The sequence below is a fragment of the Mesoplodon bidens genome (genome assembly GCF_964165515.1).
Source record: "Mesoplodon bidens genome assembly, chromosome: 20".
In the NCBI taxonomy this organism is placed as follows: Eukaryota; Metazoa; Chordata; class Mammalia; order Artiodactyla; family Ziphiidae; genus Mesoplodon; species Mesoplodon bidens.
Genome location: NC_138181.1, coordinates 12095796 through 12121935, shown reverse-complemented (window position 1 = coordinate 12121935; position 26140 = coordinate 12095796). Strand labels below are relative to the sequence as shown.

The 26140-nt window shown below is 39.4% G+C and overlaps 1 protein-coding gene across 1 annotated transcript; it reads left to right on the top strand.

Annotated features, from left to right (window-relative positions):
* On the top strand, nt 1-24584 carry DDHD2 (DDHD domain containing 2). The gene is made up of 17 exons (XM_081220812.1): nt 1-252; nt 1485-1712; nt 2533-2723; nt 3522-3611; nt 4597-4717; nt 5861-5950; nt 6899-7034; nt 9166-9374; nt 9656-9723; nt 10351-10473; nt 11341-11436; nt 12475-12603; nt 12711-12866; nt 13137-13239; nt 13380-13550; nt 14255-14417; nt 24477-24584. Exons 2-17 carry the CDS (start codon nt 1493-1495, stop codon nt 24556-24558), a joined length of 2148 nt encoding a protein of 715 aa, XP_081076938.1. The 5' UTR covers nt 1-252; nt 1485-1492; the 3' UTR covers nt 24559-24584.
* Nucleotides 24585-26140: the final 1556 nt, after the last annotated feature.

Below are 26140 nucleotides of genomic sequence, written 5' to 3'. Positions count from 1 at the left end.
CCACGCCCCACCCGTTTCCTCCAAGCATTGGTCCCCGTCACCTCACCTTTGCTCTAGGCAGCCCGGTCCGCTCCTCGCCCGCTGGGAGCGCGGCGGAGCCCTGAGTTGGGCGCGAGCCCGGCGGGGCCGCAAGCTCCGCCCTGCTCTGCTCCGTCCCGCCCCTCCTGGGCTCGCGGGGAAGGCCTCCACTGGGGATGTGTCGTAGCCCACTCAGCGAAGGCAGGAGAACTTGAAAGGCTGCGGGGCTGCCAGGTGAGTCTGGGGCGGCGGCCGGGTCCAGGGCTCCGACCGGCGTGCGGGTGGGAGGCACTGCGGGGTGGAGATGCCAGGGGCGAAGGAGGACGCGATGCTCGAGGCAGGGAAGGGGGGCTGGGAGGACCAGCCCTGGCGGGGTGGGGGTGACCTCGGTTACAGGGACGCGGCCAGGGCCCCTTTTGCATCGACCGTGCCCGAAGTCACCGGGAAATTACCTCGTTTTCATCCACGCTCCGCTCCTCTCTGCGGGGCTGGACGCGGGACGGGGAGAGGCGTCCGCGAGCCCTGAGGTTCCAGACCTGGGCTGCAGGAGGCCCGGGGTCGTGGGGAGAAGGGACACGCAAGGTTGCGGAGGTAAATTCGTGCTGGGAAAAAAGATAAAGTGGCGGAAGCTGGAGAGCGTCCGCTCCGAGGGAGGCCGGGTGTTTGCGGTCCCGCTGCGCTCGGTGCTGAGATAGCGATGGTCTTACCCGCGCCTCTCCAAGGAGCCTGGGTTTACTTTCGACGTCCGCAGTGTTAGTCTCTACGAGTGTTAAAGGGGCAGAAACACACAGGTCACGGGCTTCCTTGAGGGAAGGAGGCTTTTGAGGTCACTTGTTACTTTTCGTCTGAGACCTGGATGGTGCGAGTGGGTGCGCGCGTGCGCACAGTGGCCCCAAGCGAGAGTTCGCGTTTTCAGAATTTGTACCATAGTCTCTACTTAAAGACCCTTCAAGCATTGATAAAAAGTGACTGTTTCTTAAGTGAATAGTTTTATTTTCAATATTGTGATTCCAGTAGTCATGTAAATGTGTAATGACAAGGGCCTGGAGCCTAAAACCAGGCGTTATTAAGACGGAGTACGCGTTTTTGCCTTGGGACCAGACTTAGATTGGAAATTGGGGTAAAAATTTTTTTGCAGTCAAGATTTCGACCATGTGTTTCTTGTGATTCCAGTTTTGTTTAATTAAAACCATGCAGTTTTCTGAGAGGATTGGAAGATCAGTGCAAAGTGGTTGGTCTAACTATAAGAAGCGTTTTAAGGCCTCCTTCCTCCAAAACAAACAAACAAAAACCCAAAAACAAAACCAAAAAAAGCTGTTAATTTATGTTATTTCTGTTTTAAATTATGTAGCCCCCTTATATTTTTTTTCAGAAATGACTTCTTAAAAATGACCAGTTTTGTGTGTGTGAACAATTAAACTGCTAATAGAAGGAAATTTTATTGATAGTTTTCTTTTGTCTTTTAGAGAAAGAAATGTCATCAGTGGAATCACACGAGGAACAATTGTCCCAGTCAGATCCATCCCCGTCACCAAACTCATGTAGTTCCTTTGAGCTAATAGACATGGATGTTGGCAGTTTGTACGAACCCGTTTCTCCTCATTGGTTTTATTGTAAGATAATAGATTCTAAGGAGACATGGATTCCTTTCAACTCTCAGGATTCACAGCAGCTGGAAGAGGCATACGGCTCTGGTAGGGTAAAAGCTATGACTTGTAATAGACAAGGACTTACTGTCATTTCTCTAAAACCATAATATGAAAGTCCTTATAGTGAGTTCTATTGGAAGTAAATTTTAGATCTTTTTCTAGTCATCTCATAGCATTTTTTTTTGCTTTACAGTTTTTATACTTTCCAAATTTTACTTAATAATCTTTTCTTTTTAACATCTTTATTGGAGTATAATTGCTTTACAATGGTGTGTTAGTTTCTGCTTTGTAACATCCTATAGCATTTTTATATAGAAGTTCTGCATTACTATCCAGCCAATTTATAATATTCAATAATTTGGTCTGTATTTTGAAAACAGTACCTATTGTAATTCCTGCGTAGTTAACCAATAATGTTTCTTATGTTTCAGTTTCTGTTTATGAAGAGTGTGGTGCGGGCAGTGTCACATTGCAAAAGAATGAATTCTTTCATTTTTCTCTTGTTTCTTCTTCTTTTATGGAAACAAGAATGATGCTGGTTACTACTTTATCATCATGATGGTCATTAATTTATCTTTTGGTCCCTTAAACAAAAAATTCAGAAAAGCTTTCTTGCATACTTTTTTTTTTTAAGGGACACTCCTATCTCTCCTTAGAAAAAGAACAAAACAGCGTTGGGTATTATTTTTTTCATGTTTCATTAAAACCAAGAATGATTTTGATGGTTTATAAAGTAGTTTAGCCAAGAAGAAACAGATCATTCGTGTGTTTTATAACATTATTGAGAGCATAACTCAGAGTTGTATTTTGGGAGCTTTATTTTGCTCTACTATGTACTTCTTTTCCCCTTTCCACTCCTTGATAGGAAAAGACTGTGATCGGAGAGTTGTGCCCACTGATGGGGGCAGATACGATGTTCATTTGGGGGAGAGGATGCGGTACGCCGTATACTGGGATGAGCTAGCGTCGGAAGTGAGGCGCTGTACCTGGTTTTACAAGGGAGACAAAGATAATAAGTATGTTCCATACTCGGAGAGCTTCAGCCAAGTGTTAGAGGTATTCCTGTGAGCCTTTTACTCATTTTCTTCATTGTGTTCTTCTCTTATTTCATAATCTTTTCTTCCTCTTGTGACTTATTCTGTGAATTTACAGAGAGAGTTTGGTTCTATTTGCATTCCAGTTCATAGCATTTCTTTTTGCAAGTTAGTTTCAGGATAAAGTAGTTTTATTTTCAAATTTTGAAATACTATGGAAACTATTATGTATTTAAATTAAAATTTTTTTTTCTCTAATGGTGATCTTTGTGAATATTTAAACTGTGACCGCAGGATTGGTCTTTTTTGCCTTTTATTTTTCTTGCTCTGAAAATATTCTGAAATTTGCTTTAAATTGGAGTAGTATATTAATATTATTGAATGCAATATATCAAAATGTGAACAATGATTATTTCTAGTCTTGATGATGGAATTGGGACTGATTTTTTTCCTTTGTCCTGTACTATTATCGTAATTTTAAAAGAATTTTAAAATAAATTTGATAGATCAAGAGAAAGAACTTTATATGTAATGTAATCCTCATTTTATGGATAATATACATGCATTAACATTACTGAAAGAAATATATCAAAATGTATACAGCGATTATCTCCAGTCTAGATGATAGAAGTAGAAGTGATTATTTTTTCTTTGTTCTATACTAGTACCAGTTTTCATTTTAAGAGAATTAAAATAAAGTTGATAAATCAGAGTAAGATATTCTTATTGTAATTGTTTATCTAGCAGTATTCTTGTAAAAAAGTTCAGTTTTAATAGAAAAACCATTACAGAAGTCTAATGAAATGTGTTTTCTTTTAAGGAAACTTACATGCTTGCTGTAACTCTGGATGAATGGAAGAAGAAACTGGAGTCTCCCAACAGAGAAGTTATTATATTGCACAATCCAAAGGTAAGCAAATTAATGCCCTTCTTTAACATTGGGATTAAAGGTTAATTGCATTAGTAAGAAGAACTTAATTGGTTTCTTTTTCTGGGGATTCTACGTAGGATAAGCTTTGGACATTTTTTTTTTTTTTTTTTTTTTTTTTTGTGGTATGCGGGCCTCTCACTGTTGTGGCCTCTCCCATTGCGGAGCACAGGCTCTGGACGCGCAGGCTCAGCGGCCATAGCTCACAGGCCCAGCCGCTCTGCGGCATGTGGGATCTTCCCGGACCGGGGCATGAACCCGTGTCCCCTGCATCAGCAGGCGGACTCTCAACCACTGTGCCACCAGGGAAGCCCTGGACATTTTTTTTTTTTTTTTTTGTGGTATGTGGGCCTATCACTGCTGTGGCCTCTCCCGTTGCGGAGCACAGGCTCAGCAGCCATGGCTCACGGGCCCAGCTGCTCCGCGGCACGTGGGATCTTCCCGGACTGGGGCACGAACCCGCGTCCCCTGCGTCGGCAGGCGGACTCCCAACCACTGCGCCACCAGGGAAGCCCAGCCCTGGACATTTTTATATTGCATTCACAGTTATGAAACTTGAAGCTGTGGCTCCTACCGTCATTTCCTCATTCAACTCTTACACAAAAATTTTCTTAGGGAAAATTATGTCACTGTAGATTTAGAAAATCACTGACACATTATGTGGGCACCTCTTCCATGTGTAGGGTATGGTTGAAAGATCTGTTAGCCTGATGAATTTTCATTTTCCTTTTTTTTTAGCTTTACTGAGGTATAATTGACAAAATAGTAAGATATTTAAAGTGTACAACATTAGCCTAATGTATTTTCAGGGTTCTCATTTCAAGCTGTAGGAGTTGCATATCAAAACTCCAGTTGAGATTTGACTATGTGTTATGTTTTAAAAGACCCGTTCCTACCCCTCAGAATGTATAAATAGAAGTGTCTTTAATGTAGAGTATGCTTATTGCTCTGATCTTTTAAATTTAAGCTTATGGTACATTACCAGCCAGTCGCGGGGTCTGATGAATGGGGTTCAACACCCACTGAGCAGGGCCGACCTCGAACAGTGAAGAGAGGGGTTGAGAACATCTCTGTTGACATTCATTGTGGTAATGTTAATCATTCATTTTTTTCTTATCTTCTGATATGCTTATTTGTTTATGACTTAAATCTGTGGTCTTTCTCTATCTATGGCTTTAGATTACGTCAAGGCTTAAAAATGGTCTTTAATCAAATGGGCTTATTCTAAGTTAAGATTAGCATTACTTCATCTACTAAGAATCTTAATAGGTACAAAAGTCACTTTTAAAGTTGCTAAGTATATATGGTGGGATGGATAAAATTTGATAGTACTAATCAGGAGGTCACTGGGTACAAATGAACTGATTTAGTCCTAATTCTAAGAAGTGTGATTCCACCTGCTTGATTACTAATTTATTCCTGGTAACCCCTGAAGGTTTTCAGGAGGTTTTCAACCAGAAAAAACTATTTTTCAGGGACCTTGATGGTTATCCATTGCTCTCTAGCTAGGGTCATTTATGGTTGGTTTTATAATATATTTAACTGGATTATAAAATTCCTTTCATCTTTCAGAGGAGATGGCTTGTCTCTTGGACAAAGTCGTAGACTTACTGTAATTTGAAAAGATGAGTTTAAAATTTCAGGCTTTAAATACATACCAGACTTTATTGGTACAACTGATAAAAATAGAATATTAGGTAAAAGTATCCTGTCCATATTAAATTACTTGAATTTGGTAACTGCCCTTTGGTTAAATAAGAGCATATTCTTACATAATAAAATATTAAAGGGTTAAAGAGATGTGATATGTGCCGTCTGATAATGTATGCAACCTGCTCCCAAATGGTTCAGAAAAATAAATGTGTGTGAATACACATACACATAGAGAAATAAAGCAAATGTGGTAAATGTTACTGTTGAATCTGTATAAAAAGTACATGAGAGTTTCTGTACTGTTCTTTCAAGTTTTCAATAAGATTGCAGTTATTTCAAAATAAAAAGTTCTAAAAACTTGAACAATTTTTTCACTGACTTATTACAAGATAAATTAGAAACAAAGTAAGATCAGTCTATTTTTACTAAGTAGTTAAATATGGGACTATCTGTGTCTTTTAAAATATCTGCTCATATTTTAACTTGCCCATTTCTATTATCTATTCATTGTGAATGTTTGATTTTAGAATACATGACTAGTTATATAGAGTAATTTTTCTTTGTAATTTCACTTGTAGGGGAACCTTTACGGATAGATCACTTGGTTTTTGTAGTCCATGGGATCGGACCAGCCTGTGATCTCCGCTTTCGAAGCATTGTACAGTGTGGTAGGTTTGCAAAGCATGTCATATTAGATCATGTAAGGGGACTGTTAGTGCTCCTGTGAGTTGACATAAAGTGTTGTCTTTAGTCTGTTGTCTTAGCTGCATAATAAGATTTGGAGAGCTAAAGACAGGTGGCAAGGTAGTCAAGCTTCCCAGCTTAGACCTAAAGAGCTAGTAAATTCCTTAGGCTAATAGGTTTATATTCTTAACTAATAATACTTGAGTGAATAGCCCTCAAGTCTTATAAAATTGTTCTATTATGTGATGGTCCTGTTTATAACCATTCTAAATTTAAAGGGAACCATAAATATATGACAATGAAGATAATATAGTTTAAATGAATAACAGAAGCTTCAACCGTTTTTGTAATTCATACTGTGGTAAACCTTATGATATTCTAATTGGAATATTTAGGTCATTAGTATAACTTGACTTTGAAAGGTAGTATTCATAGTCTAACTGCCCTAATTTGGGAGTCTGATCCTAATGGCTAACTAATGCTTCTAAGCATAAACCTCCTAGAAGGTTAAGATTGACGCAATATGAATTCCAAACAGCAGTGTATTTTTTAAAAATTTAAAATATTGGGTAAAGGTTGTTTATAAGAACCAGAAAGTTAGGATAGGAACCTGACTGCAAGGCCAACTGACATAGTCAAGTGGTTTTTTAAAAAAATTGAAACAGTTTCCTTGACACGGCAGAAGTTTTGAAGTTACTGTGTGATTTTCTTTAATATAAAAATGTTTTGTACAGTAACAGCAGTTCTATATTACAGGAATGTCTTTTCCTACATGCACTGTTAATTTTTTTCGTGAATACCCTACTTTTGACTCGAGTCTCAGGTGCTGTAAGCAGATACAGATGGATGTAGTATAATTACAAGATCTGTTGCATCCCCACTCTACAAATTCATCGCTTCACCGTTAACGCATGGTTAATTTTCTTTTCTAGTTAATGATTTTCGCAGTGTTTCTTTGAACCTGCTACAGACGCATTTTAAGAAAGCCCAAGAAAATCAGCAGATTGGGAGGGTAGAATTTCTCCCAGTCAACTGGCACAGTCCTTTGCATTCCACTGGTGTGGATGTGTGAGTAGTACTTTACACCTTTGAGTTGCTAACTGTGATTGTAATGTTTTCTGATCATTGATATGCTTAGGAACATTTCTGCTATAGCTGATTGTATATATAAAATTTTGTTCAACAGAAAACTTTTTGTACTTCTGTGTCTTTTTCTTAGAGATACATTATTAAGTGCAGACCAATCCCTTTGTTTAACTAGCTTGGGTTAGGAGTGGGGAGTTGTGTGTATCTTCTTCCAGTATGTTTTATTGGCTCATTAGTGTTTACTATTACAGCTTTATTATTTCTTTAGCATAAAGCCAAATGTTGCTTTCTCCCCATAGTGTATAAGCATTTCCATCTTAAGATGTCAAAAGCCAACCACCTCAAGATGCACGAAGTATTTTGTCGTTCCTTTTGTGAGCACATTTAGATAACATTTGTCCAAATTTGGGGAAGAAAGGAAATTCCCAAATATTAAATTATTGGGGTTTATAACTTGAGGTATAATTGGTGCAATGACTTTTAAGTGATGGCTTTCTTAAATTACAAGCTCAGTAGTTCTGTTTGTAAACTTTTTGGTAATGTCAGAGAAGGTTGCCTTATATTAAGGATATTCAGCTGTGGGCTCGCCAGAAGTATGTTCATAATACAGTTCTAGGATAGAACTAGCAGATGCTTCTCTGGTAGATAAAGGAAGTAGCATTGTTTCCATGCTGGTCTTGGAAATGGCTTTTCTGATTCCGTGTCTCAGTTCTTAACACCCTGTGATTTGAGCATATTCCATGTGCCAAGTGCTCCATTGTGGTGTTGCTTTTACTAGGTGTACAGAGTTCACATTCTTTCATATTTGAGCTGATGCTAAGAGGTTACTAGGGGCACATAGCCCTCTCTAAAGTACAGAAGATGTTGAAGGTTTGAGGAGTCTTTCTGGGAGCTTTGAGAAAGCTTTATGTGGAAGCTGATTTATACTACGTCAACATTGTTTTCCTTTGAGAGATATGAGTTCTGTTTGTCCTTGGCATCTGGCAGTCTCACCTTCCTTCAGCGTTTAGAAATTTGGCGTAGAGAGAGAGAGCTGATCCATTTATCATTTGACTTGTGATCAAAAAACCTTAATGCTGAGAATTCTAGGAAAAGCCTCTTGTATCTTTTAAAAAACTTTATTATAGAGAATTTTGTACACAAAAGTAGCATATATAACTGTATTGATGATGATGACCCAGCCCAACAAGCCTCAACACGTGGCCAGTTCGGCCCCGTCCATATCTTCCATGTACTGCCCATCCCTCCACTCTATTACTTTTTGTTTGTTTGTTTGTTTTTTAAAATTTATTTATTTATTTTTGGCTGTGTTGGGGCTTCGTTTCTGTGTGAGGGCTTTCTCCAGTTGTGGCAAGCGGGGGCCACTCTTCATCGCGGTGCGCGGGCCTTTCACTGTCACGGCCTCTCTTGCTGAAGAGCACAGGCTCCGGACGCGCAATCTCAGCAGCTGTGGCTCACGGGCCCAGTTGCTCCGCGGCATGTGGGATCCTCCCAGGCCAGGGCTCAAACCCATGTCCCCTGCATCGGCAGGCAGATTCTCAACCACTGTGCCACCAGGGAAGCCCCCACTCTATTACTTTTGGATAAAATCTTAGACATCATATCATTTCATCTGTTAAATGTTTCAGTTTGTATATCCTTTTAAGGATTAAAAATATATATATAACACCATTATCACATCTAAAAAAATTCTTAATATCAGCAAATATACAATCAGTATTCGAATTTGTAATTGTCTAATAAATGTCATGATTTATATATACACATACATACATATACATGCACATACACACATAGTTTAAACTGGGATCATAAATTGCAATTAGTTGATATCTTTTAAGTCTCTTTTCATCTCTTGATTACCTTTCTATCTCTTATTTTCTTGTAATTTATGTCTTGGGGAGGCTGGGTTTTTTGTCTTGCAGAGTTTCTCACACTGAATTTTGCTGGTCACATCCCTTTGGCTTCATTACAAATGTCTGTCCTCTATATTTCCTGTAAATTGATAGTTATCCCTTGTATCTTAATTTCTAAGTGTAATTTGGATAATAACTTAGAGGAGGCTATGGAATGTATTTAGGTTTTCTGCTTAAAATACCTTTTGTTTTTTCAGAGATCTGCAGCGAATAACTCTGCCCAGCATTAACCGCCTAAGGCACTTCACCAATGATACAATTCTGGATGTCTTCTTCTACAACAGCCCCACCTACTGTCAGACTATTGTGGACACAGTTGCTTCTGAAATGAACCGATTATATGTACTTTTTCTGCAGAGGAACCCTAATTTCAACGGGGGCGTATCCATCGCTGGTCATAGTTTAGGTAACGGATTCTGTGTGACCAGAGATGACTGTCACATTTTAAGGATACCTGTTTTTGAAGTACAGTGTCTTTTATCAGTATCACATTCAGAGGTCTAGAACTGGTCTATGATGAAGAATTTGGAAGGGGTTGGAAGGGTGGTGGTGGATGGGAAAGAATGACTCCCTACTTCATAGATTTTGCTTCCTGGATAATTGGCTTATTACTTTTTTTGTATAAAACACAGCTATTTAGTGCTAATGCTTCGAAACTGTCCCTTCTTTCTTCTGTTTTACTTGTAGGTTCACTTATATTGTTTGATATCCTAACAAATCAGAAAGATTCTTTGGGGGATGTTGACAGTAAAAAGGTAATAGGTTCTTTTGTATGCTTGCTTAGTAAGCATTTTTAGATTTTAGGCTTTTTGTTTTTTGCTTTGTCTCATACCATAATATTTACATTTATTTTAACAGACTTGTAATTATCTCTGTCATTCTTGGATGATAGAAGCAAGATAGTAGTATGCTTCTACAAATATTTGCCACATTCTAAAATAATTATAGGTCTCATTTTTTCATTATAAATATGCACTACTGATCTGTTATTAGAATTATAGAATCATTGAGTTGAAATGGAATTTGCATAGGAGGAAATGAAGAGTGAATTGGATTCAAATTGATATAGTTTATAGAAATTCTGTTAAGCCATCCTTAAACATTAATAAGAGCTCAGGGAAGGCTTTATTAATGATGATGAAGAATACTTTGATACTCATTCATTCACTCATTCATTTGTTTAAAAACATATTAGGTTTCAACTGACTGCAAAAACTTAAAGATCAATCACATCTTAATTTATATTTCATATAAATTACAATTTATTCAAAGTTAAGATAGGTCTCTGTGGATATCTAACAGTACTTTCCTTTATTGCAAAGTAACATTAATAAAAATCTGAACGAATTTAGAGAACACGAGCTTTGCAATTTAATTTTTAGGATTTGCCAAGTATTTTCATGGATCGAGGAGACACACTGACACTGGAGGAAGATTTGAAGAAACTTCAACTCTCTGAATTCTTTAGTATCTTTGAGAAGGAGAAAGTAGATAAGGAAGCTCTGGTAAAAATAATCTTTTAAAACTTTGCACTATACCATTTTCAGTATTTTTTTTAAATAAATTTATTTTATTTATTTATTTTTGGCTGCGTTGGGTCTTCGTTGCCGCACGTGGGCTTTCTCTAGTTGCAGAGAGTGGGGGCTACTCTTCGTTGCGGTGCTTAGGCTTCTCATTGCGGTGGCTTCTCTTGTTGCGGATTATGGGCTCTAGGTGCGCGGGCGTCAGTAGTTGTGGCTCATGGGCTCTAGAGTGCAGGCTCAGTAGTTGTGGCGCGTGGGCTTAGTTGTTCCGTGGCATGTGGGATCTTCCCGGGCCAGGGATCGAATCCGTGTCCCCTGCACTGGCAGGCGGATTCTTAACCACTGTGCCACCAGGGAAGTTCCCCGTTTTCAGTATTTTTATTGCTTCTTTTCATCATACTGCTTGCTAAGAGCCTGCCCTTTAGAAACATTTTAGTCATAAATACTTCGTTATCATTAGTAATGCTCTTTAGCCTTATTTGTGTGCTTTTTATCATATAAAGTGATCTTTGCTTTGTGGAGGTTCAGAGTTCCGAGGAGCCATGTTAATAGCAATGGAGCACAGACTAAAACACAGCACAGCTCTGAAAACATGAGAGCAGGAATAAATGACCACTAACTTCCAACTCTTATTTTCTGTTATACTGTGTAGAGCTCTACTGTGGATATTTGCTTGTTTATTTGTTTTTGTTACCACTAGGGAGTCCTAGTCATGCAAAGCAAAGAACAACAGAGTGTTTAGGCCTTATTCCTCTCAGAGAACAGGGCGTTTACTTATTTATTTTTAGGACACTTAATTGATTTTAATTTGCCTAGAAATAAGGAAGATATTTGATTTTTTATGCTTAGGCTTTATGTACAGACAAAGATCTTCAGGAAATGGGAATTCCCTTAGGACCAAGAAAGAAGATACTAAACTACTTAAGGACCAGAAAAAATTCAGTGGTATGTGCTTAATATAGTTTGTAGGATTAAACAGTTTTTTGACTTCCTTGTATTCTTGTGCTTTGTGAGGTGTTTAGTATAGGGAGCTAAGCAATTTTTAAAATTGACCTTTGGCTCTCTTTTCAGAAATTAAACACATTTACTTTATTGATACCTTTAAAAGTGTTATTAGCTTCAGAAGTCTTATTTCCCCTGGACTTCCACCATTCAATTTTTTCCTTTTTTTTTTGTTTTGTTTTGTAACTGCTTTATTGAAATATAGTTCACAGCACATACCATAAAATTCACCCTTTTAAAATATACAATTCAGTGGGTTTTAGTATATTTGCAGAGTTGTATAACCATTACCACTATCTAATTCCAGAACATTTCCATCACCGCAAAAAGAAACACCATATTCATTAGCAGGCACTCCCCATTCCTCCCTCCTGTGAACCACTGATATATTTTCTGTCTTCGTGTATTTTCTTATTCTGGATATTTCATATAAATGGAGTCGTACAATATGTGGCCTTTTGTGACTGGCTCCTTCCACTTAGTATAATGTATTCAAGGTATAACCGTGTTGTAACAGTGCTTCTGCACTGAGCGTTTTTGGCCGCTGATTCCTTTCCATAGTCTAGTTAATTATTTTTCAACCTTTTAGCAGGTTGCTCAGTTCTGATTTAAGGCTGATAGAGACATACTACTTGCTTTGATTAGAAAGGCGTACACTTCATTGAATTCCTCAGCGCTCCCCAGCATTCATTCCACAGTACTCTATCGTCTTCTCTCATGATGGTTGCCTAAAGTTTCAACTGCTACCCAAATGGCTTTGTACAGCTTTCATTATTTCAGAGCACGTAGGGATATCAATTCATAATTTAAGGCAACTTTTGTTTTCATCAGCTTTATCTTGTTCTCTGAGAGGTTCTTCTTAAAATTGTTGACTACCATTTCAAAACCTTCCCAAGCATCCTTTTAAACCAGTAGAAAACTATAATCCTTTGGATATTTTCACTACATAGCAGCTCCACAGAACTATTTTTTATTCTTTAGGGTATTAATAGACCAACCCCGCAATCACCTGCAGGGGCGAATATGTCTAACATCCCCAAAGAGTCGGAGTTCTGCAGTAGTACTAATGGTACTGGAAATGATGAACATCTGGATGTTGGCATTGGGCAGGTAACAATACTAATTCTCTCTGGTCATTTTATTGTTTGCCATTGGTATGGCAGGAACAGATGTAACTTTTGTTATTAATGAGAGAGGCTTTTATTTCCTCCTTCCAGGTGCCTGTAAAATACCCCCGGCTCATCTATAAACCAGAAATATTCTTTGCCTTTGGGTCTCCCATTGGAATGTTCCTTACTGTCCGAGGCCTAAAAAGAATTGACCCCAACTACAAATTTCCAACATGCAAAGGTTTCTTCAATATTTATCACCCTGTAAGCATTGGACAGCTCTTGTGGTTTTACCTGAATATTGGGGCTTATTGGTAAAGAGCATACGGTATTCTATTGTGTTGATTTACTTTTTTCTATATTATTCTGTAGTAATGAGATAATTTATAATAGTATGAATCTGGAAGTGATGAGGCAGAACAACTACATTTAAAAAAATGAGCTTATAATTACTCTTGCCTGATACATAGCTCCTGAGACTGTCATTATCTTTCTTCAGCAGAGGTATATGTAGCTATTGTTTCTCCTATGTAGTTTGATCCTGTGGCCTATAGGATTGAACCAATGGTGGTCCCAGGAGTAGAATTTGAGCCAATGCTGATCCCGCATCATAAAGGCAGGAAGCGGATGCACTTAGGTAAGTCTTGAGTATAGAACCTGATAATTCTAGACCTTCTGGTCAGTGCACACTGACTGGACCTCGTTCACTTTGTTTAGCTGTGTTGAACCCTTTTACCTCTGTAAACCATGTAATGTTCTTTTTCATATATGCTTCAGAACTGAGAGAGGGCTTGACCAGGATGAGCATGGACCTTAAGAACAACTTGCTAGGTTCGCTGCGGATGGCCTGGAAGTCTTTTACCAGAGCTCCATACCCTGCCTTACAAGCTTCAGAAACTGTAGAAGAAACTGAAGCAGAACCTGAATCAAGTTCAGAGAAGCCTAGTGGTCAGTGACACTGTACATATTGATTTCCTGCACCAGGCCAGATAAGAGGGACTCCATGGTGTCTGGTTCTTATTCTCTCAGGGTCTTCTTACTTTCTCCTTTTTATTGTTTAGGACCAATACTATGAGTCCTAATGGGCCTTCAGCTCTGCTGGTGTTTTCTGTCATCTCATAGCCACAAATTTTGGAAAAACATTATTTGTGAGGGAAGATGTCAAGAGAAGCTGAGCATCTAGTAATGAGGCTTTAAAACATTCCCCACTTGGGCACTATGGCAGTGATGCTCAGAGCCTACACTGTGAAGGACCTTGCTTTTACAGGGGAATGTCTGTGTATTCATGGGTTGGTTTTATTTTCCTGCCTGGGGACTAGCTAGGACACTTTTCCTCTTAATTTCACAGTTAATATTGCATTCTTTTGCTTTAGTTTTCAATTGCCTAAGGAGTTCTATCCCTGTTTGCATTTAGTTTGTAAACCAGAGGCAAATGGAATTAGCCATTAAAGGTACAGGAAGGAAAAAAGGGATTGGATAAAATCAGTGTGCCTTGAGGAGAAGCTTTAAGGGGATTGAGAGGAGGAAAATGAGAGAGAGCTTTCTGAGCAGGGTAGCTCATCCTACGGTAAAGCTGGAGCCTGAGGGAAAGTAAGGACAACCTTGGAGGGCTGGACGCTTTTATATTCTTATTATGGTTCTTCTGTATCCAGATGTTAGCACAGAAGAGAACCTTGTAGCAGTTAAACAAGAAGCCCCCCCCATCCATGTGGGAATGCTGAATGGAGGCCAGCGCATCGACTATGTGCTACAGGAGAAGCCCATTGAAAGTTTTAATGAATATTTATTTGCTTTACAAAGTCATCTATGCTACTGGTAAGTGTTTCTTTTTTAAGTCTATCTTTTTTAAAAATTAACTTATTTATTTTATTTTTGGCTGTGTTGGGTCTTCGTTGCTGCGCGTGGTCTTTCTTTAGTTGCGGCGAGCGGGGCCTACGCTTCGTTGCTGTCACGGGCTTCTCATTGCGGTGGCTTCTCTTGCTGCAGAGCATGGGCTCTAGGCGCGCGGGCTTCAGTAGTTGTGGCTCACGGGCTCAGTAGTTGTGGCTCATGGGCTCTAGAGCGCAGGCTCAGTAGTTGTGGCACACAGGCTTAGTTGCTTCACGGCATGTGGGATCTTCTTGGACCAGGGCTCGAACCCATGTTCCCTGCATTGGCAGGAGGATTCTTAACCACTGTGCCACCAAGGAAGCCCCTAAGTGTTTGTTTTTGTTTTGGGGTTTTTTGGTCTTAATTGTTTGTTAAGATTTCTTCAGATGACATGAGTGTGCTGTTTTGTAATTGTCTGAACAAGAAATCATTCTAATCCCAAATGTACACTGGCCTATCCTCCTTTTTCTACATCTATCAAATATCTGTGAAACAATTAAGACTTATTTCACTAAGCATAATATTCTTTAGGTCCATCCACGTTGCTGCAAATGGCAGAATTCCGTCTTTTTTTAATGGCTGAGTATTATTCCATTGTAATATATACCACATTTTCTTTATTCATTTGTCTGTTGCTGGACACTTAGGTTGCTTCCATATCTTAGTTATTGTGAATAGTGCTGCTATGAACATTGGGGTGCGTGTATTTTTTCAAGTTAGTGTTTTCGTTTTTTCTGGATATATACCCAGGAGTGGAATTGCTGGATCATATGGTGGTTCTATTTTCATTTTTTTGAGGAGCCTCCATACTGTTTTCCACAGTGGCTGCACCATTTCACATCCCCACCAACAGTGGACAAGCATTCCCGTTTCTCTACATCCTCGCCAGTGTTTGTTATTTGTGTTCCTTTTGATGACAGCTGTTCTGACAGGTGTGAGGTGACATCTCATTGTGGTTTTGATTTGCATTTCCCTGATGATTAGGGATATTAAGCATCTTTTCATGTGCCTGTTATCCATTTATGTGTCTTTCTTGGAAAAATGTCTATTCAGGTCTCCTGCCCATTTTTTGATTGGGTTATTTGTTGTTGTTTTTTGATATTGAGTTTTATGCGCTGTTTATGTATTTTGGATATTAACCCCTTATCACTCATATCATTTGCAAATATTTTCTCCCATTCAGTAGCTTTTCCTTTCATTTTGTTGATGGTTTCCTTTGCTGTGTAAAAGCTTTTAAGTTTAATTAGGTCCCACTTGTTTATTTTTGCTTTTATTTTTTTGCCTTAGGAGACAGATCCAAAAAAATATTGCTGTGATTTATGTCAAAGAGTGTCCTGCCTATGTTCTCTTCTAGGGGGTTTATGGTTTCCAGTCTTACATTTAGGTCTTTCATCCATTTTGAGTTTATCTTTGTAAATGGTGTGCAGAAATTTTCTAATCTCATTCCTTTACATGTAGCTGTCCAGTTTTCCCAGCACCACTTGTCAAAGAAACTGTCTTTTCTCCATTTTGCATTCTTGCCTCCTTTGTTGTAGATTAATTAACCATAGGTGCATGGGTTTATTTCTGGGCTCTTTATTCTGCTCCATTGATCTATGTGTCTTTTTTTTTTTTTTTTTTTTTTGCGGTATGCGGGCCTCTCACTGTTGTGGCCTCTCCCATTGTGGAGCACAGGCTCCGGACGCGCAGGCTCAGAGGCCATGGCTCACGGGCCCAGCCGCTCCGCGGCATGTGGGATCTTCCCAGACCAGGGCACGAACCCGTGTCCCCTGCATCGGCAGGCGGACTCTCAACCACTGCGCCACCAGGGAAGCCCTATGTGTCTTTTTTTGTGCCAGTACTAATCTGTTTTGATAACTGTAGCTTTGTAGTATGGTCTGAAGTCAGGGAGGGTGATATCTCCAGCTTTATTCTTTTTTTCTCAAGACTGTTTTGGCAATATGGGGTCTTTTGTGATTCCGTATAGATTTTAGGATTATTTGTTCTAGTTCTGTGAAAAATCATGGGTATTTTGGTAGGGATTGCATTAAGTCTGTAGATTGCTTTGGATAGTATGGCCATTTTAACAATATTAATTCTTCCATTCCAAGAGCATAGGATGTCTTTCCATTTCTTTGTATCATCTTCAGTTTCCTTCATCAGTGTTCTATAATTTTCAGTGTGTAGGTTTTTCACCTCCTTGGTTAAGTTTATTCCTAGGGTATTTTATTCTTTTTGATGTAATTTTAAATGGGATTTTTTTTCTACTTTCTGTTTCTGATAGTTCATCGTTAGTGTATAGAAAAGCAATAGATTTCTGTATATTAATCTTGTATCCTGCAACTTTACTGAATTCATTTATTCTAACAGTTTTTTGGTGGAGGCTTTAGGGTTTTCTATATAAAGTATCATGCTATCTGCAAATAGTGACAGTTTTACTTCCTCCCTTCCAATTTAGATGCCTTTCTTTTTTTTTTTTTTTCCCTGATTGCTGTGGCTAGAACTTCCAATACTATGTTAAATAGAAGGGGCAACATTAGGCATCTTTGTCTTGTTCCTGAATTTGGAGGAAAGGCTTTCAGCTTTTCATTGTTGCATATGACATTAGCTGTAGGTTTGTCATAAAAGGCCTTTGTTGGGCTTCCCTGGTGGCGCAGTGGTTGAGAGTCCGCCTGCCGATGCAGGGGACATGGGTTCGTGCCCCGGTTTGGGAAGATCCCACATGCTGCAGAGCGGCTAGGCCCGTGAGCCACGGCTACTGAGCCTGCGCGTCCGGAGCCTGTGCTCCGCAACAGGAGAGGCCACAACAGTGAGAGGCCCGCATACCGCAAAAAAAAAAAAAAAAAAAAGGCCTTTGTTATGTTGAGATATGTTCCCTCTATATCAACTTCGATGAGCGTTTTTATCAAGAATGGATGTTGAATTTTATTAAATGCTATTTCTGTGTCCATTAAGGTGATCGTGTGATTTTTGTCCTTTCTTTCGTTGATGTGGTATATCACATTGATTGATTTGTGAATGTTGGACCATCCTTGTGTCCCTGGAATAAATCCCACTTGATCAATATGTATGATCCTTTTTTTATATTGTTGGATTCAGTTTGCTAATATTTTGTTGAGGAGTTGTGCATCTATATTCATCAAAGATATTGGCCTGTAATTTTCTTTTTTTGTATTGTATTGGTCTGGTTTGGGTATCAGGATAATGGTGGCCTCGTAGAATGAATTTGGGAGTATTTCCTCCTCTTCAGTTTTTTGGAATAGTTTAAGGAGGATAGGTGTTAGCTCTTCTCTGTATGTTTGCTAGAATTCCCCTGTGAAGTCAGTCCTGGACTTATGTTTCCTGAGAGTTTTTTTAAATTACAAATTTAATTTCACTAGTGTTTGGTCTGTTTAAATGGTCTGTTTCTTCTTGATTCAGTCTTGGCAATTTTTATGTTTCTAGAAATTCGTCCATTTCTTCTAGGTTGTCCAATTTGTTGGAATATAACTGTTCATAGTATCCTTTTATGATTTTTTATATCTTTGTGGTATCGGTTGTAATTTCTCCTCTTTCATTTCTTATTTTGTTTATTTGGGTCCTTTCTCTTTTCTTCATGGTGAGCCTGGCTAAAGGTTTATCCTTTTTGTTTATCGTTTCAAAAAACCAGCTCTCATTTTCATTGATCTTTTCTATTGCTTTTTTAAATCTCTATTTTATTTATTTCCTTCTCTGATCTTTATTATTTCCTTCCTTCTGCTGACTTTGGGCTTTGTTCTTCTTTTTCTAATTCCCTTAAGTGGTAGGTTTGTTTGAGATTTTTCTTATTTCTTGAGGAAGGCCTGTATCACTATAAACTTCCCTCTTAAATCTGCTTTTGCTGCATCCCATAGATTTTGGAGAGTTGTGTTTCCATTTTTATTTGGCTCAAGGTATTTTCTGATTTCCTCTTTGATTTCTGTATTGACCCATCATTTTTTAGTAGCATGTCATTTAGTCTCCATGTGCTTGTTCTTTCCCATTTTTCTTTCTGTAATTTCTAGTTTCATACCATTGCGGTCAGAAAAAAGCTTGATATAATTTCTATCCTCTGAAATTTGTTGAGACTTGTTTTGTGGCCTAACATGTGATCTATCCTGGAGAACATTTCATGTGCACTTGGAAAAAATGTGCTTTCTACTGTTTTGGAATGTAATGTCCTGTAGATATCTATTATGTCCAACTAGTCTATTGTGTCATTTAAGGCCACTGTTGCCTTATTGATTTTCTGTCTGGATGATCTGTCCGTTGATGAAAATGGAATGTTAAAGTCTCCTACTATTACTGTATTATTGTCAGTTTCTCGTCTTATGTCTGTTACTATTTGCTTTATATATTTAGCTGCTCCTGTCTTGGATGCATATATGGTAACAAATGTTACATCCTGTTCTCGTATTGATCCCTTTATCATTATAGAATGCCCTCCTTTGTCTTTTGTTATAGCGTTTGTTTTAAAGTCTATTTTGTCTGATAGAAATATTGCTGCCCCTGCTTTCTTTTCATTTCCATTTACAGGAAATATCTTTTTCCATTCCCTTATTTTCAGCCTGTGTGTGTCTTTAGCTCTGACGTGTGTCTCCTGGAGGCAGCATATAGATGGGTCTTGTTTTTTGTCCAGTCACCCACCCTGTGTCTTTTTAAAAATGTATTTATTTATTTTTGGCTGCATTGGGTCTTCATTGCTGTGCATAGGCTTCTCATTGCTTTGGCTTCTTTTGTTGCAGAGCATGGGCTCTAGGCACACGGGCTTCAGTAGTTGTGGCACGTGGGCTCAGTAGTTGTGGCTTGCGGGCACTAGAGCGCAGGCTCAGTAGTTGTGGCGCACGGGCTTAGTTGCTCCGCGGCATGTGGGATCTTCCCGGACCAGGGCTCAAACCCGTGTGCCCTGCATTGGCAGGCAGATTCTTAACCACTGCGCCACCAGGGAATCCCCACCCTGTGTCTTTTGATTGGAGCATTTAGTCCATTGACATTTAAAGTAATTATTGATAGGTATGTACTTATTGCCATTTTATTACTTGTTTTCTGGTTGTTTTTGTAGTTCTTCTGTATTCATTTCTTCTTTATTTCTTCCTTTGTGGTTTAATGATTTTATTTAGCAGTATGCTTGTGTTCCTTACTTTTGTGTGTGTGTGTGTGTATGTTGTAGTTTTTTGATTTGTGATTACCATGGGGTTCTTATATGTTGACCTATATCTACTTGTGTTAAACTGGCAGTCATTTAAGTTCAAACATATTCTAAACAACCTAGGTTTTTTTACTCCCCTCCCCTGCATTTTGTGGTTTTGATGTTATATTTCACATCTTCATGTTTATCCCTTAACTGTTTATTGTAGTTATAGTTGCTTTTACAGTTTTTTGTCTTTTAATCTTCATACTGGCTTATTTAAGTGGTTGATCCTCAGTCCTTACTATGTATTTGCCTTTTCTATTGGGATATTCCCTTTTCTATAGGTTCTTACTTCTTTTCCACTTAGAGAAGACCCTTTAACATTTCTTTTAGAGTAGGTTTAGTATTGATGAACTGTTTCAGTTTTTGCTTGTCTGAGCAGTTCTTTTATCTCTTCTTCAATTCTAAATGATAATCTTGTTGGGCAGAGTATCCTGCATTGCAGGTTTTTCCCTTTCAGGACTTTGAATATATCATGCCACTCCCTTCTGGCCTGCAAGGTTTCTGCAGAGAAATCAGCTGATAGCCTTATGGGGATTCCCTTGTATATGACTCTTTTTTTCTTGCTGCCTTCAGAAGCCTCTCTTTACCTTTTGCCCTTTTAATTATGTTATGTCTTGGTGTGAGTTTGCTTGCGTTCATCTTGTTTGGGACCCTCTGTGCTTCCTGTTCCTGGATATTTGTTTCCTTCAGGTTTGGGAAGTTTTCAGCCACAATTTCCTCAAATACGTTTTCGATGCCCTGCTCTCTCTCTTCTTCTGAGACCCCTATAATGCGAATGTTGGTACATTTAATGTTAGCCCAGAGATCTCTTATACCGTTTTCATTTTTTAAAATCTCTCTTTTCTTTTTGCTGTTCTGATTGGGTGATTTCCATTATTCTGTGTTTCAGATCACTTATGTGTTCTTCTGTATCACTCAGTCTGCTATTGAGTCCTTTTAGTGTGTTTTTTATTGCAGCTATTGAATTCTTCATTCCTGATTGGGTCTTCTTTATATATTCTAGTTCCTTGTTAAAATTCTCACTATGTTCATTTGTTCTTTTCCCTAATTCAGTTAACATTTTTTAATTAACTGTGTTCTGAATTCTTTATCTGGTAAATTGTTTATTTCTGTTTCATTATTTATTTTTTCGTGGGTTTTCTCTTGCTGTTTCAATTGAGAGCAGTTCGTCTGCCTTTTCATTTTGCTTAACTTTTTCTGTCACTATGAATTTAGGTGGAACAGTTACCTATTGCGGTCTGAAAGGGGTATTCTTATGTGGGAGCGTCCTTACACAGACTGTGTGCCCAGTGCCTTTGATGGGAGAGCAGGATTTGATGACAGGGACAGAGTCGTCTCTCCTCAGCTGTCACCTTAGTAGGGGGTGGAGCTGGAGCTGGGTGTGAGGTGGGACTTCCCCTCTGCTCAGTGGCTGTCACCATGCAGTTGGGGACAGGGTCTGATCCTAAGTTGCTGGAGCCAAAGCCCTGAGGGTCCGGCCCAGGCTGGCTCTGTTCCCTTTAGGTGTGTTTCCCACCCCCCCTGCACTGGAACCCTTGCCCCAGAACTGGGGAGGGCAGACAAAAGTGGGGCCCATGTGGGCTCTCTGCAGACAGAGGCCCGAGCTGTCTGCCGTGTGCAGCCTTGGGTGCACGTCCCCTTTGCCCCTCACAGTCGATCACTGCCCCCAGCCTCCTCTGTCTTGTTATGGGGCCACACTGCACGGCAGCTGGGGCCTGTGTGGACTCTTGGCGTCTGTTGGGGCATAAGCCGTGGGGTAGGGGCCGCCGTCAGAGTTCTGGGCTTCTGATGCACTGCTTGAGTAAGTGCCAACAGTGGCTGCTGACACCCCACCCAGACTCCGCCCCAGGCCTGGGTTGCCTGTGCATCCCTTGGCTGTGTTGCTTCCTGTCGTGGTGGCCCTAGATGCTGTGCAGTGGTGCATCGTCATGGAGCACGTGGGGCTGAGCTGTGCACCCAGGCGGGGAGACCTGGCAGCCACTAGAGCAGTCCTCCGACTGTACTCTCCGCCCTGGGGGGCGGCGAGCCAGCACGCACGTGCTCCCACAGCCCTGCTGCTCTCCAGCTAGCCAAGGGGGCTCGTCTCCCCGGATTAGGACCCCAGGACTGGGGCGTTCGATCTGAGGCTCTCACTGCTCACTCCCCAGGGCGGGTCTCCGCCTGTGCATTCTCCCTTTTCCTCTGAGTCCCCTCCCAGGGGCACAGGTCCCAACCTGATCGCTTTTCTTGCCATCCTAAACGATTACATGTGGATCTTTCTTAGAGCCTTGGGTGTACAGGAGTTTTTCTGCCAGTTTCCATTCCACATATAGATGTACTTTTGATGTGTTTTTTGGGGGGTGAGTTCCATGTCCTCTTACTCTGCCACGTTGACCGAGCCCCCTTGCCATCCATACATCTTCTTTGGTGAATTGTCTGTTGAAATCTTTTGCCCATCTAAAAAATTGGATTATTTCATTATTAAGTTTCAAGAGTTTTCTACATTTTAGTTACACATTCTTTTCAGATATACTTGTTTTCCTCAGGATGTGGTTTGGTTTTCATTTTTCTATCAAGTAGGTTTTGAAGCGCAGTTTTTTATTTTGATGAAGTCCATTTTACTGATGTTTGTGCTTTTCTGACATATTTAAGAAATCTTTGCCAAATCCAATGTCATTAAGGTTTCTCCTTTGTTTTAGAAGTTGTGTCATTTTAGCTTTTACATTTAGCTCTATGATCCTTTTTTTTTTTTTTTTTTTTGCGGTACGCGGGCCTCTCACTGTTGTGGCCTCTCCCGCTGCGGAGCACAGGCTCTGGACGCGCAGGCTCAGCAGCCATGGCTCACGGGCCCAGCTGCTCCACGGCATTTGGGATCTTTCCGGACCCGGGCACGAACCCGTGTCCCCTGCATCGGCAGGCGGACTCTCAACCACTGCGCCACCAGGGAAGCCCTATGATCCATTTTGATTGAGTTAATTTTTAAAGATGGTGTGAGGAAAGGATTGAGGTTCATTGTTCTGCATGTGGTTTTCCTGTTCTAGCAACATCTGTTGAAAAGTTTATTCAGATGGAGAAACTGTTGAATTGCCTTGGCTCTGTTTTGTTCCACTGATCTGTTTGTCTATCCTTATGCCAGTAAAACACTGTCCTGATTACTGTAGCTTTCTAGTAAGGCTTAAAATTAGGTACCGTGAGTCCTTCATCTTTGTTTTTCCTATTCGTAGTTATTTTAGGTATTGTAGGACCTCTGCATTTCCTTATATAATGTAGAACGAACTTGTTAATTTCAGCCTAAAAGCTTTTTAGGGATTTTGATTGTGATTGCATTTTATCTATAGATCAGTTTGGGGGAAGAATTGGCATCTTAATAATGCTGAGTCTTCTGACCCACGAACACAGTTGTCTCACAGTATATTTTGGTCTTTAGTTTCTCTCAGCAGTGTTTCGTGGTTTTCAGCGTATGTATCATGCACTCTGTAATTCGTATTGCCCTCCTCCTATTATGAATAAGGTTGAGCATCTTGACATATAGTTAAGGACCATTTTAATTTTCTTTTTGGGGAGTTATCTATACCCTTTATTCTCTTTTATATTGAAATTTTGGTCTTTTTTAAATTGATAAATCTGTGATATGAGTTGTAAATACCTTTTCCCCAGTTTGTCTTTGACATTGTGTACATTAATTTTTGCTAAGTAGAAATTTTGATTTTTAGGTAGTCAAATTTATTTATTTTTTCCTTTTTTGGCTTCTGGAATTTGTGTCATACTTAGATTTCCCTTGCTCTCCAAAGAATTCCTTACCAGTTTATTCTGATATTTTAGGGTTTCATTTTTACATATAAATCTTTGATTCTGTTCAAATTTATCCTAATAATAAGGTGTGGATTGATCCAAATCATTTTCAGGATAGCTATCCAGTTGTTGCAACACTGTTAATAGATTTGAGGTTCTAACTTTATTGTATTAAATTTCTATGAGTATTTAAGGCTATTTCTGGACTTCCTGTTCTTTTCTATTGATCCATTTATTTATGCACCAGGATCACACCATTTTAATATCTGGTTTAGCTAATCTCCCCTCACTGGTATAGGAGGAAGGAGTTTCTTAACCTGCCGTCTGTGTATGGAACTTGTGGGGAATAGAAAAAAGTCTATGAGTCCAGTGAAATTCTATTGATAATTTCGGGTATATACGTATATGGTGTCTTTTCTGGGGAGTAATCCATAGGTTTCATTAGATTCTCAAATAGATCCATGACTCAAAAAATGTCAAACCTTAGATCTAGACAACTGTTTGAGCCATATACCCTTATGGCAATCCACGAATGCTGTATTTTTATAATCAAATTTCTTTACAAACTGGATATAAGTAATTGCTTGTACATACACTGAATAATATCTGGAAGATGCATGAGAAATTGATAACGTCGGTTGTCAGAAATTGGGGACTAGTGGTTAAGAAACAGTGAGAAGGGACTTCATTATTATATCCTTGTGTGTCTTTGATTTTTATTCATATGATTATACTGGCTTTTTGAAAAAGGTGAATAACATTTAAAAATTAAGGTGATGAATTGGACGACTCTTCCATGTTGTTCCAAGAATGAGTTCTGTGGAAAGGGAGGGCTTGGTCATTTACTACTGGCTTTTTTACATTACAGGACATAATGCTAGACTTATTTGTTATAAGGTTACCTTACAAACCACTGCCAATTACATCACCTCTGAGTCAGATTTTTTTTAAACAGTAAAAAAATGAACTCGTAAGGTGGTTGTGCAGATTGAGATGATATATGTAAAGCATCTAGTACGAATGTTAGTTTCTTCTTTTTACAACATATTTTTTTCTCTTTACAGGGAGTCTGAAGATACAGTATTGCTGGTTCTCAAAGAAATCTACCAAACCCAGGGTATCTTCCTTGATCAGCCTTTACAGTAAAAATGAACCACCTATGGCTGCTTAATGTAAGTTTTTAAATGTCATGTATGCAGCATGGTTCCTACATATTAACATGTGACGAGGAACTGTGGAACCTCAGCTCTTTATAAATATACTTTTTGTTGCCTGTCACCAAGATCCAGGTTATTACTTATTTTTAGAGGGACTCTGGTTAAAATTCATGGGAAAAAAGCACAGTAGGCCACTTAGAGAAAGGTTAATGTATGTTTGTTTTGTTAGCGACTTGGTCCAATAATACTTGCCATTTTTAGGATCTAAACTCAAAATCTTAATAGTTGACCATCTGAGAGTTACCATGATGGCAACAGTTACAGCTTTAAGTACAAACAGCTCATCTTGGGATTTATGTTACTCAGCCCTTTAGATGTGTAGTTAGAAAGTTTGTGTGTCAGACTCTGGCATTCTCTCTGGTCGCCTTCCAGCATAATGACCTCTTCAGCTCTCTCCCTTAGATGGACACTGAGGGATCCTTCCCCAGAGAACCTGCCTCTTTGTTGCTGCAGTTTTCCTCTCCTCAGCTGCGTCATTTCCTGCAGGTTGCCGGCCACTTACTCACCACTGGGGTCTTTGGAAGATAATCTTCCTCTCTGGAAGTGAGTGGAAAAGCAAAGGGAAGACCCTATTACTTTTTACCACTGGCTTCAGAGAAACACTTGCCATTCTTTCTTCATAGCTGGGAGTGGTTTGCATCTTTAATACTTTGATGATGGTATTTAGGTACCATGCTTTTTTCTTTTTTAACATCTTTATTGGAGTATAATTGCTTTACAATGGTGTTAGTTTCAGCTTTATAACAAAGTGAATCGGCTATACTGTTCCCTCTTGCATCTCCCTCCCACCCTCCCTATCCCACCCCTCTAGGTGGTCACAAAGCATGAGCTGATCTCCCTGTGCTATGCGGCTGCTTCCCGCTAGCTATCTATTTTACGTTTGGTAGTGTATATATGTCCATGCCACTCTCTCGCTTTGTCACAGCTTACCCTTCCCCCTCCCCGTATCCTCAAGTCCATGCTCCAGTAGGTCTGTGTCTTTATTCCCATCTTGCCCCTAGGTTCTTCGTGACCTTTTTTTTTTCCTTAGATTCCATATATATGTGTTAGCATATGGTATTTATTTTTCTCTTAGGTACCACACTTTATTGCTTATTACTTGAGATGGTATAAAGTCTGTTTGAATTTTTGTTTTGGGTTGGGTATAAATTTTTCTAAGAAATTATTGCTTATCTTTAGAAAATATTCTAATCTGGAAGTGGACTCCTGAGATTCAGAAGGCATTGTGGGGTCTGCTCATCGCTCATGGGTGTTCTCTGCATTTGAGGCCAAGTCTAAGTGAATGAGGGAGACTGGTGGCCATCAGGTTCTTTTGAGCCAGCTTTTATTTCCTACACGTACTGTATGAAGAAAAGACTAAAATCTGTAACTACTGTTTACTCTCTCTACAGCTGACTGACAGATTTATTGCTAGGAATCACTGATCCTGTTCACTGTTTCCACAGCTGTTTAAGCTGCTCTCGGTGGACAGTTTAGTTCACGTCAGGTGCACCTTTATAAAGCAAAGATGT

Bases quoted from the DNA above. Each gene is read 5' to 3' on its own strand.
- DDHD2 (XM_081220812.1), top strand. From the start codon at position 1,493: ATGTCATCAGTGGAATCACACGAGGAACAATTGTCCCAGTCAGATCCA. The intron at 3,612-4,596 runs GTAAGCAAATTA...TTTAAATTTAAG, and splicing joins TTATATTGCACAATCCAAAG to CTTATGGTACATTACCAGCC. The intron at 9,375-9,655 runs GTAACGGATTCT...TTTTACTTGTAG, and splicing joins CATCGCTGGTCATAGTTTAG to GTTCACTTATATTGTTTGAT.